We start from the raw sequence: 14,986 nt of genomic DNA, 5'->3' as shown, positions 1-14,986 counted from the left end.
CTCCCTCCCCTCTCTCCCTCTCTCCTCCCTCCGCTCTCTCCCCCTCTCCTCCCTCTCTCCTTTCTCCCCTCTCTTTTCTTCTCCTCCTTTCCTCTCCCTCCCCTTCTCCCTTCTCCTCCTCTATCTCTCCTTCTCCCATTCGATCTCCCATCTCTCTTCCCTTTTCCTCATCTTGTCTTCTCTCTTGTTCTTCTCCTTGCCCTTCCCTACCATACTCCCCTCTTTTCTCCTCTGTGTCCTGTCCCTGTACCTCCCAATTCTACCCTCTGCCCCCTCCCCACAGCGGGACCGGCACTCAGGTCCCATCATGCACAACACATACGCCGTGTCTAATCACCGCTCCTCCTCCAGCACAGGGTAAGCTCTTGCGATCCCAGCTCCCCACCCACCCTCAAGCACCCCTTCCCCATCCTACCCCCACCTAGCTGTTCCCCTGGGAAGAGCTGTTGACCCTCCACTTTCCCTTCTTCAGCCATCACAGCAGAGCCTGCACTGACCTGTCTGTTCCTCTCTGATCAATCTGGGAAGGCTCCCTGGAGGAGGGGGAATTTGGGAAGGTTGTTTAAATAGTGGGTCACCCTTGACTGGGGCTTCCTGGCCCAGCCTCTCCTCACTGCTGCCTCCTCTGGCCTTTCCTGCCTCCACCCAGGGCCTCCAGCCGTGCGAAGGCCGTGTCCCAGAGCTCCGGCTGCTACGACAGTGACACGGCGGACCCCTACCCCTCAGAAGAGGCGGCCGTTGGGGACAGCGGGGCTGGAGGACCAGGGGCCCGGGCTGAGGGCGGAGGGGGCTTGGAGAGGCCGCAGGTGCCTCGGAGCTCGGGCCTGCGGCGTCAGGCCATCCAGAACTGGCAGCGGAGGCCTCGCCGGCATAGCACGGAGGGCGAAGAGGGCGACGTCTCCGACGTGGGGTCCCGCACCACCGAGTCTGAGGCCGAAGGGCCCTCCGAAGCCTCAGCCTCCGGACCCACGCCACCGCGAGCCCTCAGCAGCTGCCGTCTGTCCGGTGAGTGCCCAGGCCCTTGATTGCAGTGGTTTGGGAGGGGACGGACAGGGAGTCCCCGGCCAAAGCCTCGTTTCTTTCCCTCTCCTGCTCCTCGGTGACCCTTTCACTCCCTGTGATCTAGGGCACAGCGGAAAGAGCCCTTCCTGGCTCTCGAGTCTGAGGCCCGAGTTCATATCCCGCCTCTGACACTTAATGCTTATGTGGCTGTGAGCAAATCACTTCAATCGCTTTCTCATCCATAAAGAAAGGGGGTTGCACTGGACAGCCTCTGAGGTCCCTTGTGGCTCTTTCCCCACCCTGGGGAGGAGGGAAAACTCACACATCTGCATTTGTCTCAGTTCATCATCACGTGGGAGTGAGATGACTGTTCCCATCTTAAAGAAGGGGGAAATTGAGTCCCAGAAAGGTACAGTGATTTACCCAGGGCCAATGAGAAAGTCAGGACCAAAACCTATACTTCTGCCAAAGTAATTTAAGTTCCAGAATCAGCAGGAAGTGAATAATTCAGCCATTTGGCTGAACAGTTCTTGACCCCTTGTGTTCCTTTCTTCCTACCCCTATCTCTTGTTAAAGTTTATATATAGAGCAGCATTTCCTCCCTCTACCCCCTCCCCAGCACACTAGCCATGCTCTCCAGGGGTGTCCATGGCCCAGCCCCTTCCTCCCCCCAATACCTGACATGCCCCTCCTGTTCCTGCCCAGCTCCCCACCACTCCCTTCCTTGCCTTCTCCTCCCCTACCCCATGCCTCAGTTTCCCCACCGTGCGCCCCGCTGACACTGTGTTAGGTCCTCCAGCCCGCTCAGAGGGGGGCAGCGGGCGGGGCCGGCAGGCTGATGGTGGCAGCCCCTCGCGCTCCAACGAAGTCATCAGCCCAGAGATTCTGAAGATGCGGGCGGCCCTCTTCTGTATCTTCACCTACTTGGACACCCGTACCCTTTTGCACGCTGCTGAGGTCTGCAAGGACTGGAGGTTTGTGGCTCGGCATCCGGCTGTATGGACCCGCGTGCTGCTGGAGAACGCCCGCGTCTGCTCCAAGGTACCCCTCCTGGCCTCCTGCTCCCTTCCATCCCTCCACTCTCCCCTCCTTCCAACTCCTCCCAGCTGGTGTCTGCCACCAGCGTCATCTCCTTCTAGTTCATGGGACACGTGACCACCAGGTTAACACCACTTTAGTCATGTAACCCCTCATCCAAGACCCATCAGTGGTTCCTCATTGTTCAACTGTTATTAAGCACTTACTGTATACAAAACAATGCACTGGGCACTGAAGGGGTAGCGAGGGAGATAGAAAGTTTAGATTCCATTCTATTCCATTTATCAAGCACCTACTATGTGCAAGGCTAGGCTGTCTAGTCGTGGGATTAGATGCTGACACAGATAACTATAATATCCAACATTTACACAGTATTTCCAAAAAAAAGACAGCCAAGCAATGCCTCTAACTTTGGACCCCCATGCCTAGTTTCCCATATCTATAAAATCCTTGAGGATAATCTTCACACACATCAAAGGCAACCTTGATGCAAGGCTTGAGAAACAGGCCAATTTTGGCCAAAAAATCCTGCAGCAGACCATACTTTTATGGTAATGCAATTGACTGAAAGGCATAGAGAGTACCACATCCCACTGTGTCTCAATGCTTCTGGACTATTTTTGCAAAAGCACTTGATTCAGTGGAACAAAATATCCCCTTGAAGGTTCTCCAATGAGGTGTCTCCCATGGATGTGCCAATATTATACCAGATTCCTTGAGAGATCTGACAACAGAGATAACTTGGTTTAACCCTCTGATTATCAACATTGTGAGAGGCACAGGTATGCTTACCAAAGGTGCCTGCCACCATCATGGAGATTATCCAACAAAGTCCCAATGGAAGAAAGATATAGATAGATAGTGAGGTCCTCTAGATGCTCCTATTTGCGGATGAAATTGTCCTAATTGAATCAATTCCAAGAACATGAGATTGAATTTGTCTCGACTATGCACACAGGAAACACTAAGTGGATGAGGAATACCTATTGTCCATGTATATATGTCTAATATGTAGTTGGGTGGACAATCCAACTGGAGCTTGACCATTACTACATGTATTTTGAATATACATGGTACAAGGACAATAAGACGGACTTATAACTGAAAAGATGATGGTGGACCCAATTGCCTTTGCCAATTTCCAAATAATGGTTCAGCACTTTCACTGACCCTAAGTTCCTCCATAAAGTCAAGGACCATCTTTTTTAATTTCAGTATTCTTCTGATGATGATACATGACTTTGAATCATGAGATATCTAAGTCTCTGAAAAATTAAAGCTACATGTATGTAAGCTTTATCAACTCTGGGGATCCTTCTCTCAATTTCCACTCACACTGATGAGATGGGTCCCCAAGAGAAAAGCTGGCTACAGCTGCCCGCTCAGGTTCTCAGGAAGCTCTGGAGAGGCAATGGGGTGGTTTTTTCGTAAAGTTATCAGCTCAAGCCCCAATCCTGGTGTGTTCTCCCCAACATTAAACAGCATCGATTCATGACCCAGTATCATTTAACCATTTAATAGTCCTTTGCCACAGGAATATTTTATGAGGATGTATTTCCCCCCAGATACAGGGGCATGCTATCACCTTTGCCACCTCAGTCCTTGGGAGGAGTGGGCTCTACTTAAAGTAGCTGCTATGAGCATTTGCCCCAAGTTCATTTCTGAACTTGGCATTCCTGCTGGATGAGCTGCCTTGACTCTGGCTCCTCAAAGTTCAGCTGATGCCTCACCTGGTAACAAATTCTGTCCTATACTCCTTTCACCCAACTTGTAGGGGTTCACTCTTCCAGTCTTTCACAGCCCATTATTTCAAATATTGCCTTACCTAAAAACAGGAGAAAGTAAACACACAGAGGCAAAAAACAGAAGCTCACATTCATAGCCACATGTGGATCCAGGTGTGTAGATTAAGGCCTGGGGACTTAAAACATGTCTTCCCTTAATTGCAATCAGGCAGGAAAGAGACCAAGAGTTGCCCTCTTGGGAGATATCGGCCTACCTCTGAGTTCCAGTTCAGCAGTTAATCAAAAGGTTTTTTCTTCACCTTGTGGTTAGTGGTCCAGAAAGCAAACATAATCCTTAAGCCTGCACCAAAGTTCACATGAAGATTACATGAACCAAATACTTGAAGCCACTATTACACATGAAATTGAAAATTTTTTGCACAAACAAAAGTAATGCAACTAAAAAGGGAAGTCAACTAGGAAAAAATTTCTGTTACATATCTCTGATAGCAAAGTTATACAGATAACTAACATAAATATAGTTATATAGACAACTGACATAGATATAGGGTACAGTAGATAGAGCACTGGGCTTGGAATCAGGAAGACTCAGATTCATGAGTTCAAATCTGGCCTCAGACACTTATTAGCTGTGTGACCCTGAGCAAGTCACTTAACCCTGTTTGCCTCAGTTCCCTCATCCATAAAGTGAGCTGGAGAAGGAAATGACAAGTATCCGTTATCTTTGCCAAGAAAAGCCCATGGGGTTATGGAGATGAACATGACTGCAATGACTGAACAACAACATAAATATATAACTCCAAAAGTCATCCTCCAGTAGATAAGTGGTCAAAGGATATAAACAGTTTTAAAAAGAATTACAAACTTTGGATAACCACATGAAAGAATGCTCCAAAAAAAATTTTTTTTAATAAAAAGAATGCTCCAAGTCACTAATAATAAAATAAATGTACATTAAAATGTCTCTGAGGTCTCACCTCACACCCAGCAAATTGGTATAGGTGACAAAAGTTGGGAATTGTCGTGTTGGTGGAGCAGTAAATAGATCCAGTCATTCCAGAAGGCAATCTGGAATTGCACTGAGAAAGGGACTAAAAGTTGATCTCCCTTGACCCAGAGATTCCACTGCTAAGCATGGGCACACTCCAAGGAGGTCATTGATACAAAGAAAAGACCTACATGTATCAGAATATTTATGGCAACGCTTTCCATAGTAGCAAAGAAGTGGAAACAAAGTCAATGCCCATCAACTAAGGAAGGGCTGAATAAGCTGTGATACATGAATGTAATGGAATATTATTACCCTACAAGAAATGATGACTGTGATGAAGACAGAGAAATATGGGAAGACTTGTATGAACTGATGCAGAATAAAGTCAGCAGCACTAGGAAGGCAACACACACAATGATTTCAGTAACGTGGTTGTGGAAAGAAGAACCACATCTTTTTCCTTTTGATCTGTTTCTTCTTCCACAACTGCAACAAATATGGAAATATGTTTTACGTGATAGCATATATCTAAACTATATCAAACTGTCTACCATTTTCAGATGAGGAAAGGGGAGAGAGAAAAATTTGGAACTCAAAATCTTGCAAAAATGAATGCTAAAAATTTTCTTGGTATGTAATTGAGGGGGGATTTAAAACTGTTTAATTTAATTTAAAGTTATATAAAGCTGAAAAAAAAGAAAGAACCACAGATCAATTGAGACTGAATGCTGTTAAATTATAATGACCAAGCTCTGCCCCCAAAGAAGAAAAGTTAGCTCCCCTCACTTCTTTGCAAGTGGGGGCACTGTGGGTGGGGAATGTTACAGATGATGCCAGACTTTTTCAATGGATTATTAGTTTAACTGAACAGGTTTTTTTTTATTTTTGAAAATTCTTTGTCATAAGAGATGGATCTCTGCAGGTAGATGGGACAATAGACAGAGCGCTGAGCCAGGGGTCAGGAAGACCTGAGTTTAAATTTGATCTCAGACGCTTACTAGCTGTGTGACTCTGGGCAAGGCACTTAATCTCTTGTCTGCCTCAGTTTTTCCCTCTATAAAATGGGGGTAATAACAGCACCTACCTCCCAGCATTGTTGTGAGAACCAAATGAGATGATGATTATAAAGTTCTCAGTACATAGTAGGTGACTAATAAATGCTTTTTCCATAGTTCCCTATACAAGGGAGAAGGGAAGAGGAAATAGTGGGAAGTCTAGATGTTGTAAAAACAAAAGATATCAATAAAATTGGGAAAAGAAAAACAAACCTTCTACCTATTCTTGAAGGCCCCGCACCTCCTCACCTGTTCTAGCCTTCCTTGTCTCTCCTTTCTCCATCCTCCCAGTCTGCATGGCTGCTCTTACACTTATCCATGCTGTCTCTGTTGTTCTCCATCTCCTGAGTGAAAGAAAGGCTTCTCTCTCCTGCTAGACCTTAGAGTTGAAAACTTCTTCATAAGCCCAGGGCTGAACACATAGTAGGTGCTTACTCAGTGTTTTGGGATAGATTGATTTTGCCAGCTGCCTCTGCCTTCATTTTCCATTAGCACTGGTGGTGTCTCCAGGCATGTGCCCTGGGACCCTCACAGTTGACTCTCCTCCACTCCCAGTTCCTGGCGATGCTGTCCCAGTGGTGTACCCAGACACATTCACTGACTCTGCAGAACCTGAAACCCAGGCAGCGGGGAAAGAAAGAGGGCAAGGAGGAGTACCTGAGGAGCACGAGGTAGGCGAGCATGAGAGCTTGGGGGCAGATCCAGCAGTGGCCTGAGGAACGAGATGGCTGGGAAGGGTTCTGCCCTGGGACTGGGCAAGGCCAGGATACAGAGGCCGGATACATGCCAGGCCAATCAAGCAACGGTGAAATTGGGGGGGGGGGGAGCGCCACATCTTTAATCACATCCAACAAAGCATTTATTAAGCATTTAGTGTGTGCCAGGATTATTTATTTATTTAGCATTTAGTGTATGCTAAGTATACAAAGACAAAAATGTGTCACTATTTTTACATTCTACTGGGAAGATAGAATATGGGAGTCAGGAAAACCCGAGTTCGAATCTTGCTGGCTGTGCGACCCTGAACAAGTCACTTAAGTTCTCAGTCTCAGTTGCTTCATCTGAAGAATGGGGATAATAGTGGCACCTACCTGACAGGCTTTTGGGAAGAACAAATGACGTAATATGTGTAAAGTGCTTTGTAAACCTGAGCGCTACATAAATGCCAGCTATTATTATTAGAAATGAGAAAACCGTGACCTGTCCAAGGTCACATAGGCAGTGTCTGCCAGAGAATGAATTCGAACCCAGATCCAGAGCCAGCCTCCTTCTCGCATCACCTCATTCACATCCCTGGGCCTTGGTTTGCCCATCTCCAACAAGGAGTGCTCGGGCTAGCTGACCTCTAGGGTCCCCTCCAGCTCAAAAACCATGAGCCTCTAATTTCCTTCCAATAGACTGTATGCTCGTTGAGGGTAGGAACTGCTTTTTTTCTGGTTCTGGCCCATCTTAGGGGCTTGGTAAATGCTTGCTGGACTAGACAGTGAAATTGGTATCAGGACACTGTTGGGTGGCCTCCTGACCCCTGTTCCCACTGGTCACTGTTCCCAGGGGATGCCTAGAAGCAGGGCTGGAGTCCTTACTCAAGGCTGCCGGTGGGAACCTGCTGATTCTGCGCATCTCCCACTGCCCCAATGTCCTCACGGACCGCTCCCTCTGGCTGGCCAGCTGCTACTGCCGGGCCCTGCAAGCTGTCACCTACAGGTAGGCCTGATGGGAGGAATGCAGGGAGGAGGGGAGGTGGAGACAGCAGTAAGTAACGTCCCATGAGGCAGAGGAAGTCTCCTCATGCCTAGATCTCTCCAATGCCACCACCAAATGTCATGCGATTACTAAAGTTCTTTCCCTAAGAAGCGTTCTCTGACCCCTGGTCCAAGATGACCACTGGTTTAGTCCAATGCCTCGGTGGTATAGAGAGAGGCAATGGGTACAGAGACAGGAGCACTGGACACTTACCAGCTGTGACCCTGAGGAGGTAGCTTAACCCCTCTGGGCCTCAGTTCCTGTGTCTATGAAATGAAGATGATAATACTTGTCCAGCTTTCTTCTTCATAGGCTTGTGATAAGGAAAGCCTTTGAAAATTTTAATACCCACACCCCTTACCTGCCTCCCTTCTTGGCAGAGGTGGGGGACTGTGGATGTGGAGCACTGCATTTATACTGTCAGACTCAGCAGCCATCTGATGGTTTTGCTGAATTACTTTTTAAAATTTTTCTATTCTGTATTACAAGGGGATGAAATGAAGGTGATAGAAAAACAAAAGATGGAGTGACATTTTTAAAAGACAAAACCTCCATGCACTGTGCAGCTTCCAAGGAGGAGGCAGGTAGAAGTGTGGGGTGAAGGCAGCCTTGGCCGTGGAGCTCCCAGGAGCACCCGGGAGTGGCCAGAAGTGGGCCCTCACTCTATTTCTCTTCCCAACAGGAGTGCAACAGATCCTGTAGGCCATGAAGTCATTTGGGCCCTGGGGGCTGGCTGTAGGGAGATCATCTCTCTCCAGGTGGCCCCTCTTCACCCCTGGTGAGTGGGGCCAGGGGCTGCTGGGGGGTTGGGCACCTGATGCAGAAACCCCCAAGGCAAGGTCCTCAGAAATAGGGGAGAAAGTGGGAAGCTTCAGCACAGAACATTAACATCTGAGTCTTTGCTCTGCACATTGCCTGCTTCGGCTACACAACAGTCCTCTCTCTGGGCATCAGTTTCCTCACCTGTAAAAGGAGAGGTTTGGACAAAATGATCCCTAAGATCCCTCCCAGCTCTCAATCCTGTCATCTCATAAGCCATATCACATCTCTGAGCCTTAGTTTCATTATCTATAAAATGGGCACAGTATCATTCAACACTATCACCTTAACAGGGTAGCTATGAGGACTAAACAGTCACGTAGGTAAAATGCTTTATAAATGACAAAGCATTACTCCCTCCCCTCAGTTGAAAAACAAAGTTATTGTTGGAAAGCACAACCATGAAAAAAATTGAAACAATACAGCATGGTTTAACATAGTAGATGGCATTTAGTATGGAGTATGCTAAAATATAATGGCCAAGCTTGGCACCAAAGAAGAGACATGAGAAGGCACCTCTCCTGGCTTCTCTGCAGAGGTGGGGGACTGCGGATGTGGAATGCTAGATACATCAATCTTTTTTGATGCATTGGTTAGTTTCGCCAACTGTTTCCCTCCCCCTCTTCTTTCATTCTAATCAATCAATCAACATTTATTAAGCTCCTATGTGTGCCAGGCACTGTGCTAAGCACTGTAACAAGAGATGGTTCTCTGGGAAGGGAGAGGGTGAAGGGCTATACTGGGAAATGTAGGTAATAGAAAATCTAAGATATCAATAAATGTCATTGATACTTTGTTTCATATAACTCTTTAATGGAGTTAGACACATTCTAATGGGGGAGACAACATCAACAGGGGAGTGGCAATCAGAAAGGGATAGTTTGGTTTGGGTGTTTCAGGGATAGTGAGTAGAACCATAGAGAATGGATTGATTTACCCTTTCCAGTGCTGGTAGTGATTAGACTATAATTTCAGAAATGGATAGTGGTAAGGGAGGGGGTGGTACAGACAGGGAGCAAAGTCCCCCAAGTGAGAAGATGTCCAGGGAGTAAAGTGAAGCGTGGTTGGAGCCTGCCTGGGTGTCGGAGGTGACTGTGACCCTCACCAGTCAGTATGGCAGGGCTCTAGGCAGGGGCAGGGCAGCCGAAGAGGAAGGGGAGAAAGTCCTGCCTTCATGGTGCCCACAGTCTAGAAAAGGAGAGAGTGGGGCAAGGTGAGGTTGTGTGCAGGAGTAAAGAAAGACTTTCACCATCCTGGTTGTCCTCCCCAAGGAGGACACTCTACCCTATCAGTGTCAGCCTCAAACTTCAGTGCCCAGAACTGACTGCTGCACAGGGGTCTGCCCAGGCAGAGCACAGGGGGACCATTGCCTCCCAATCTGTGGAAGCTCTGCCCCTTCTCTATGCAGTTCATAATTCTGTTAGGTTTTCTGGCCTCCACATCCCACAGCTGACAGGTCCTATTAAGGTTCCAGGCCTCCAAATCCCTTAAATCTGTGGCGTACTAAGAAGTTAATAGAGACAAAGACAAGTGGATTCAGGGTTGTATTGTGCAGGACAGGTGATGAATTTTGGGACAGAGATTGAAGGAGATGCAGCCATTGGAGCTTCATGGGGAGGCACAGTGGAACAGATAGTTCTAGGAAGCCTTCCTGGAAGCGGAGGCATAGGAGAAGCTGCCAGATGCAAAGAGACCATTTAGGAAGTTGAGTTGAGGACATTGGGTACTTCCAGTGGTCCTTCTGACCTCTCTTCTCGCTCCCCACTTTTGCTCCCCCCACCCTGTCTTCTAGCCAGCAGCCCACACGCTTCAGTAACCGGTGTCTGCAGATGATAGGACGATGCTGGCCCCACCTGAGGGCCCTGGGTGTAGGAGGTGCAGGCTGCGGCGTGCAGGGCCTGGCATCACTTGGTAAGTCCCCCACCAAGGGGAGAGTGCATGTCCTTGCTCTCTGGGCAGCCTTACCTGGGAGTTCCTACCCCTGAGTTATATCCACGCCTCTAGCATGAGGCAGTGTGGCCACATCTTGGGGGGGGGGGGTCTGGTGGGGACCAACAGCAGGTCTCAGAACTGAGCAGGGAGTGACCCAGGGTCTACCCTTAAGAGTGGAAGGGGATGAGGCATGAAGACTGAGGGCACGACTTAGCAAGATTGAATAGGCTGAGAAAAATCCTGGAGAGTTTTTAGTGGTTCACTTCCCAGGCGGAATCTATTCCATTTAGCAGAAGCGGGGCAGGATGAGGGGAGTCCTCTTACTGAGAGGCTGGAGATTGGCTTAGCCAAGGAAGGGAGGGCCATGGATCAAGTGAAAAGCCAACCTGGCCAGATCTAGGAAGTTGCTGCTCAACCCTGATGTCTCCTTGGTTTCCCTCTACCCACCTCCAGCCCGGAATTGCATGAGACTTCAGGTTCTAGAGCTGGACCACGTGGCAGAGATCACCCAGGAGGTGGCGGCTGAGGTCTGCAGAGAGGGGCTGAAGGGCCTGGAGATGCTGGTGCTCACAGCCACCCCGGTTACCCCAAAGGCCCTGCTGCATTTCAACAGTGAGTCAACGGGGGATCCAGGGCCACTCCTCACAGTCAGCATGCCCCTCTATACTTAGTCTTGTCCTATTGGGACTCATGTGTCAATCACATGCCAACAAAGCCAATCGCTGGAGTGAGGGATGAGGCTGGGGAGACTCTGGGAAGAAACCAGTGGGGATTAGGACTGGTGGGAAATTAGGTTCTTAGTGACTTTCAACACTGGGGTTCTGTCTTAGTTATCTCCACATCTCAGCACTTTGCACATGGAGGGTGCTTTGTAAGTGATAGGTGAATAGACGGGTTAATGAGTAGAGGGATGGATGGATGGTTGGATTAATGAGTAGAGGGATAGAGTGATTAATGAATGGAGGGATGGGTGGATTAATGACTGCAGAGATGGATGGATGGATTAGTGAGTGGAAGTAAGGATAGGGGGGTAGATTCATGAATGAATGGAAAGAGATGAGTGGATGGATCCATGAACTGAAGAAGAGATGGGTGATTGTGTTAATGAGTAGAAGGATGGCAGGGTTGATTAATGAATGACCAGAGTGATAGATGGATTAATGAATGAAAAGATGGATGAATTAATGAATGGATGGTTGGATAGATTAATGAATAGAGGAAAAGATGAATGAATGCATAATTTGCTAGTTCTCTGCAAATCCAGGTAAAAATCCCCAACCCTTCCTTTGGCATCTGAGTTTTGGGTATTTGTGTAATGGTATAGGCTGGCCCCTGGTGTCTGAGAGGCTTGACAAGATATGTGGCTTCCTCCTCCATTCCCCAAGTTCTGAGTCATGTGCCCAGCCAAGGTCTGTTTCATCTGTTCTCCCCCTGCTCCTTCTTAGGTGTTTGCCGGAACCTCAAGTCCATTGTGGTACAGATTGGGATTGTGGATTACTTCAAAGAACCTGGGAGCCCGGAAGCTCGGAAGCTATTTGAAGAAATGGTGACCAAGCTCCAGGTGAGAAGGTTGGAAGGAGACTGTGTCTGACCCCCAAACCATTTCCTCTAATATGACTGTCTAATATTGCTTCTGGTGTGGAGTGTATAAAGGTTCAATCCCTAAAATGACAGAGACCCCAGGGAGGCTGAATAGAGCTGGGGAACAGGCCTAAGAAGAACCCCTCTTGTTCTCTAAGGAATGGAATGAGGCAGCCTTCATCTGAGGACAGCCTGAGATCCTGGAGCTCCTGCAGTCTAGATGGGTGAAGACTAAAATTGGCCAGCTGATGTTTATAAAAACATGGTGGTCAATTGCTGGGGCAAGGAATAAGGCCATGGTCCTCGGGGAAGTATCCGTGTTTAGAGGATGATAAGAAAATGATAAGGATGGGAAAAAAGGAGTGATGAGAGGTGAATGAGGACGGGGGGGAGCTGGAAACAGAGGTAACGGCATCACTTCCTAGAGCCCCTCGCGGGCTTTGGCACTGTGGGTGATTCCCCAGAACCACACAGCCTGCACCTGAGAGCTCACTTGCCTCCCACACCTATTCCTCCACCTTTCTTATTTCAGGCACTTCTGTGCATCTGACCAAAGACAGGTGGGGGCGGGGTCACCAGTGACCTCCTGATTACCAAACTAGTGGGGTTTTCTGCTGACGTTCTTTTTCCTGACCTGTCTGCAGTGTTTGCCATTCTTGACCCATGCCCTCATTTTTTAAAAACTTTATTTATTTGTTTTTGGTTTTCAATATTCACTTCTCTAAGCTTCTGGAAGACCCAGGCTGACAGTTCAGTATCCATGGACCACTAACCTGGCGTCCTACCCCCGGGTTTGTGGAAGGCTCAGCCTGAATTTTATACTCTCCAGGCTCTATAAAATCCCTGCATTCCCTCAGGGCATCCACAACTGGATTATTAGATTAGAAACGGGCTGTGTTTGGATTCATCCCTCCCCATTGTCTGAACAGAAGTCTTCTGGGTCTGGGATAGACTAGACTGAGTTCTTTGACCATCCAGTGGATATCAAAGGCTCATAGATCTAGGGTTGGAAGGGACTTCAGATGCCTACTATACCCCTCTATTTTACAGATGAGGAAAATGAGGCCCAGAGAAGTTGAGTCACACATCCAAGGTCACACAGATAATGAGCATCAAAGATGAGGATTTGAACCCAGGTCCTCTGACATCTGAGCTAGGGCTCTTTCCACTTTATCTCACTGCCTTCCAATATGCAGGACACTCAGGTTCTTCCTCATCTGAATCATTATCTCCTGAGCTATTATTATCTGCCACTAATGGCCTCTGCAAATTGTAAGAAGGCAGCTCTTCCCAGAATTCATTCCACCAACCATCCAATTCTCTTTTCCTTCTGCTCGCCAGGGACTCTCACTACCTCCCCAATAGGCAATAGGAGTTTGCAATGCATTGTTTTGTTTTGTAGGGCCCCATCCCCTCTCTGGGACTACTTTATAACCTGGCAAGTGGCCCAATCTTTGGCGTAAGATGGCTTCCCATCAATCCGTTATCTCACATGCTCACTGCACATCAAAGTATCTTGGCAGAATTCTCTGCCCTTGCCAAAGGTCTTGACCATGTATTTGAGCGTCATACCATTTTTGTACCTATCAGAGCTTTTCTGAGCTCAAGCAATGACTAGGCCGTAGGTGATGGATGCATTACTGGTCATCCAGAGACAACCATCACTGATGACACACTTTCCAATGGGAGCGCCAGGTGGTCAGCGGTACTTTAGGTGATAGAGGCCTGGCTCTTTGTGTGTCACAGGTAACCTTCACCTCTTCTATGAGCGTCACCATTTTTCAGACTTACATCGTCTACTGAACAGGGCACGTTTCCTCACTGGTCTTCGAACTCCTAACTGCCTGGTGCCTTCACCCACCCTAGGCAGACAGTGTCCAATTCCGTGCTCATAGACTGTGGAGAATACTTGCTGTATTCACTTACTCAAAGGACTTTTTAATGATAGACATCCCCCTTCAACACCAAGAACTCCAATCCAATGGGCCTCACTGTCATAGAGTTCTAGTGACCATGATTCTCTTGGCACAAAGCTGGCCCCATGCCAGGCTGGTGTGGGCATGCCATGCAAACATCTTGTCTAGGTCTGCATAAGGCAACATTGGCCTTTGGGTGAGGCATTTTACCAAGTCCTTGAAAACTTATTCACACTTCTCATTCTAAATTGTGTCTGTGGGTCGTGTCCAAATTGACCCTTCTTGCCCCTCCTACATTCAGTTCTTCCCAAACATAGAGCCATGAGTGAGATTATTGAGAATCTTAGCAGCGAAAGCATAATAATAAATTCGTGATAACCACTAGGTTCCAGGAAAGTCTTTAGTTGGTGACGATTCCTTGAACACAGTTTGCTGACATGTGCCTCTACTCAGGGTCTGCATTTACTCGTTGACACACTGCCACCCAGGTACTAGACAGAGGCTCTTAAAAACTTGTACTTACCCACTGACACTGCAAACCAACATTTTCCAACCAACCTCACGCTTTTTTCATGTTTCGGACAGGATGAAGTCATTCTGATAACACGGGAGCTCCTTGAGAGCAAAGACTCCCATTTTTTTTGCCTTGCACCTCCAGCACCTCACAGAGGGCCTGGCAGAGAACTTGGCATAGAGCCTGGTCCGGAGCAGCTGCTTAACAAGGATTGCTGATGGACAGATTGATTCAGATATGCCAATGTAAACATGACCAGTTCCCTTGAGATTTCTTTAGGGCCTACTTTCAAAATGGTAGAATCCTGCTGGGCAGTTAAAGGCTATCTTCTCCCTTGTGCTGGAGCCATGTAGATGTGTTTGAATCCTGCCTCAGACACTCACTATGTGACCCTGGATAAATCACTTCTGTCTGCCTCAGTTTCTTTATCTGTAATATTAATAGTAATAGTAATATTAATAGGACTTACTTTACAGGATTGTGTTAAGATTCAAACGAGATATTTGTGAGGCATTTCACAAACCTGAAAACAATGTGTTTCTATTTCTTTCTCCTTTTTCCAATAATAAAAACAACTAGCTGCCTAACAACCTAGGGCATCTTGAACTCATGGCACAGTAGACTAATCCACTTTTTAGTTCTTTCGTTCC

The 14,986-nt window shown here is 47.6% G+C and overlaps 1 protein-coding gene across 1 annotated transcript in view; it reads left to right on the top strand.

The window, feature by feature from the left end:
• The window catches only part of FBXO41 (F-box protein 41), a 25,861-nt gene that overhangs the window by 4,449 nt on the left and 6,426 nt on the right, over positions 1-14,986 (top strand). The window contains exons 3-11 of the mRNA XM_027840030.1: positions 284-357; positions 650-1,005; positions 1,802-2,043; positions 6,387-6,502; positions 7,383-7,535; positions 8,257-8,352; positions 10,186-10,304; positions 10,779-10,937; positions 11,771-11,886. Of these exons, the coding sequence (XP_027695831.1) occupies positions 284-357; positions 650-1,005; positions 1,802-2,043; positions 6,387-6,502; positions 7,383-7,535; positions 8,257-8,352; positions 10,186-10,304; positions 10,779-10,937; positions 11,771-11,886 (1,431 nt within the window). The remainder of the gene's footprint in view (positions 1-283; positions 358-649; positions 1,006-1,801; positions 2,044-6,386; positions 6,503-7,382; positions 7,536-8,256; positions 8,353-10,185; positions 10,305-10,778; positions 10,938-11,770; positions 11,887-14,986) is intronic.

This window comes from Vombatus ursinus, unplaced genomic scaffold (assembly GCF_900497805.2).
Source record: "Vombatus ursinus unplaced genomic scaffold, bare-nosed wombat genome assembly UNPS02014837.1, whole genome shotgun sequence".
Taxonomy (NCBI): domain Eukaryota; kingdom Metazoa; phylum Chordata; class Mammalia; order Diprotodontia; family Vombatidae; genus Vombatus; species Vombatus ursinus.
This window is presented reverse-complemented; position numbering and strand designations above follow the sequence as displayed.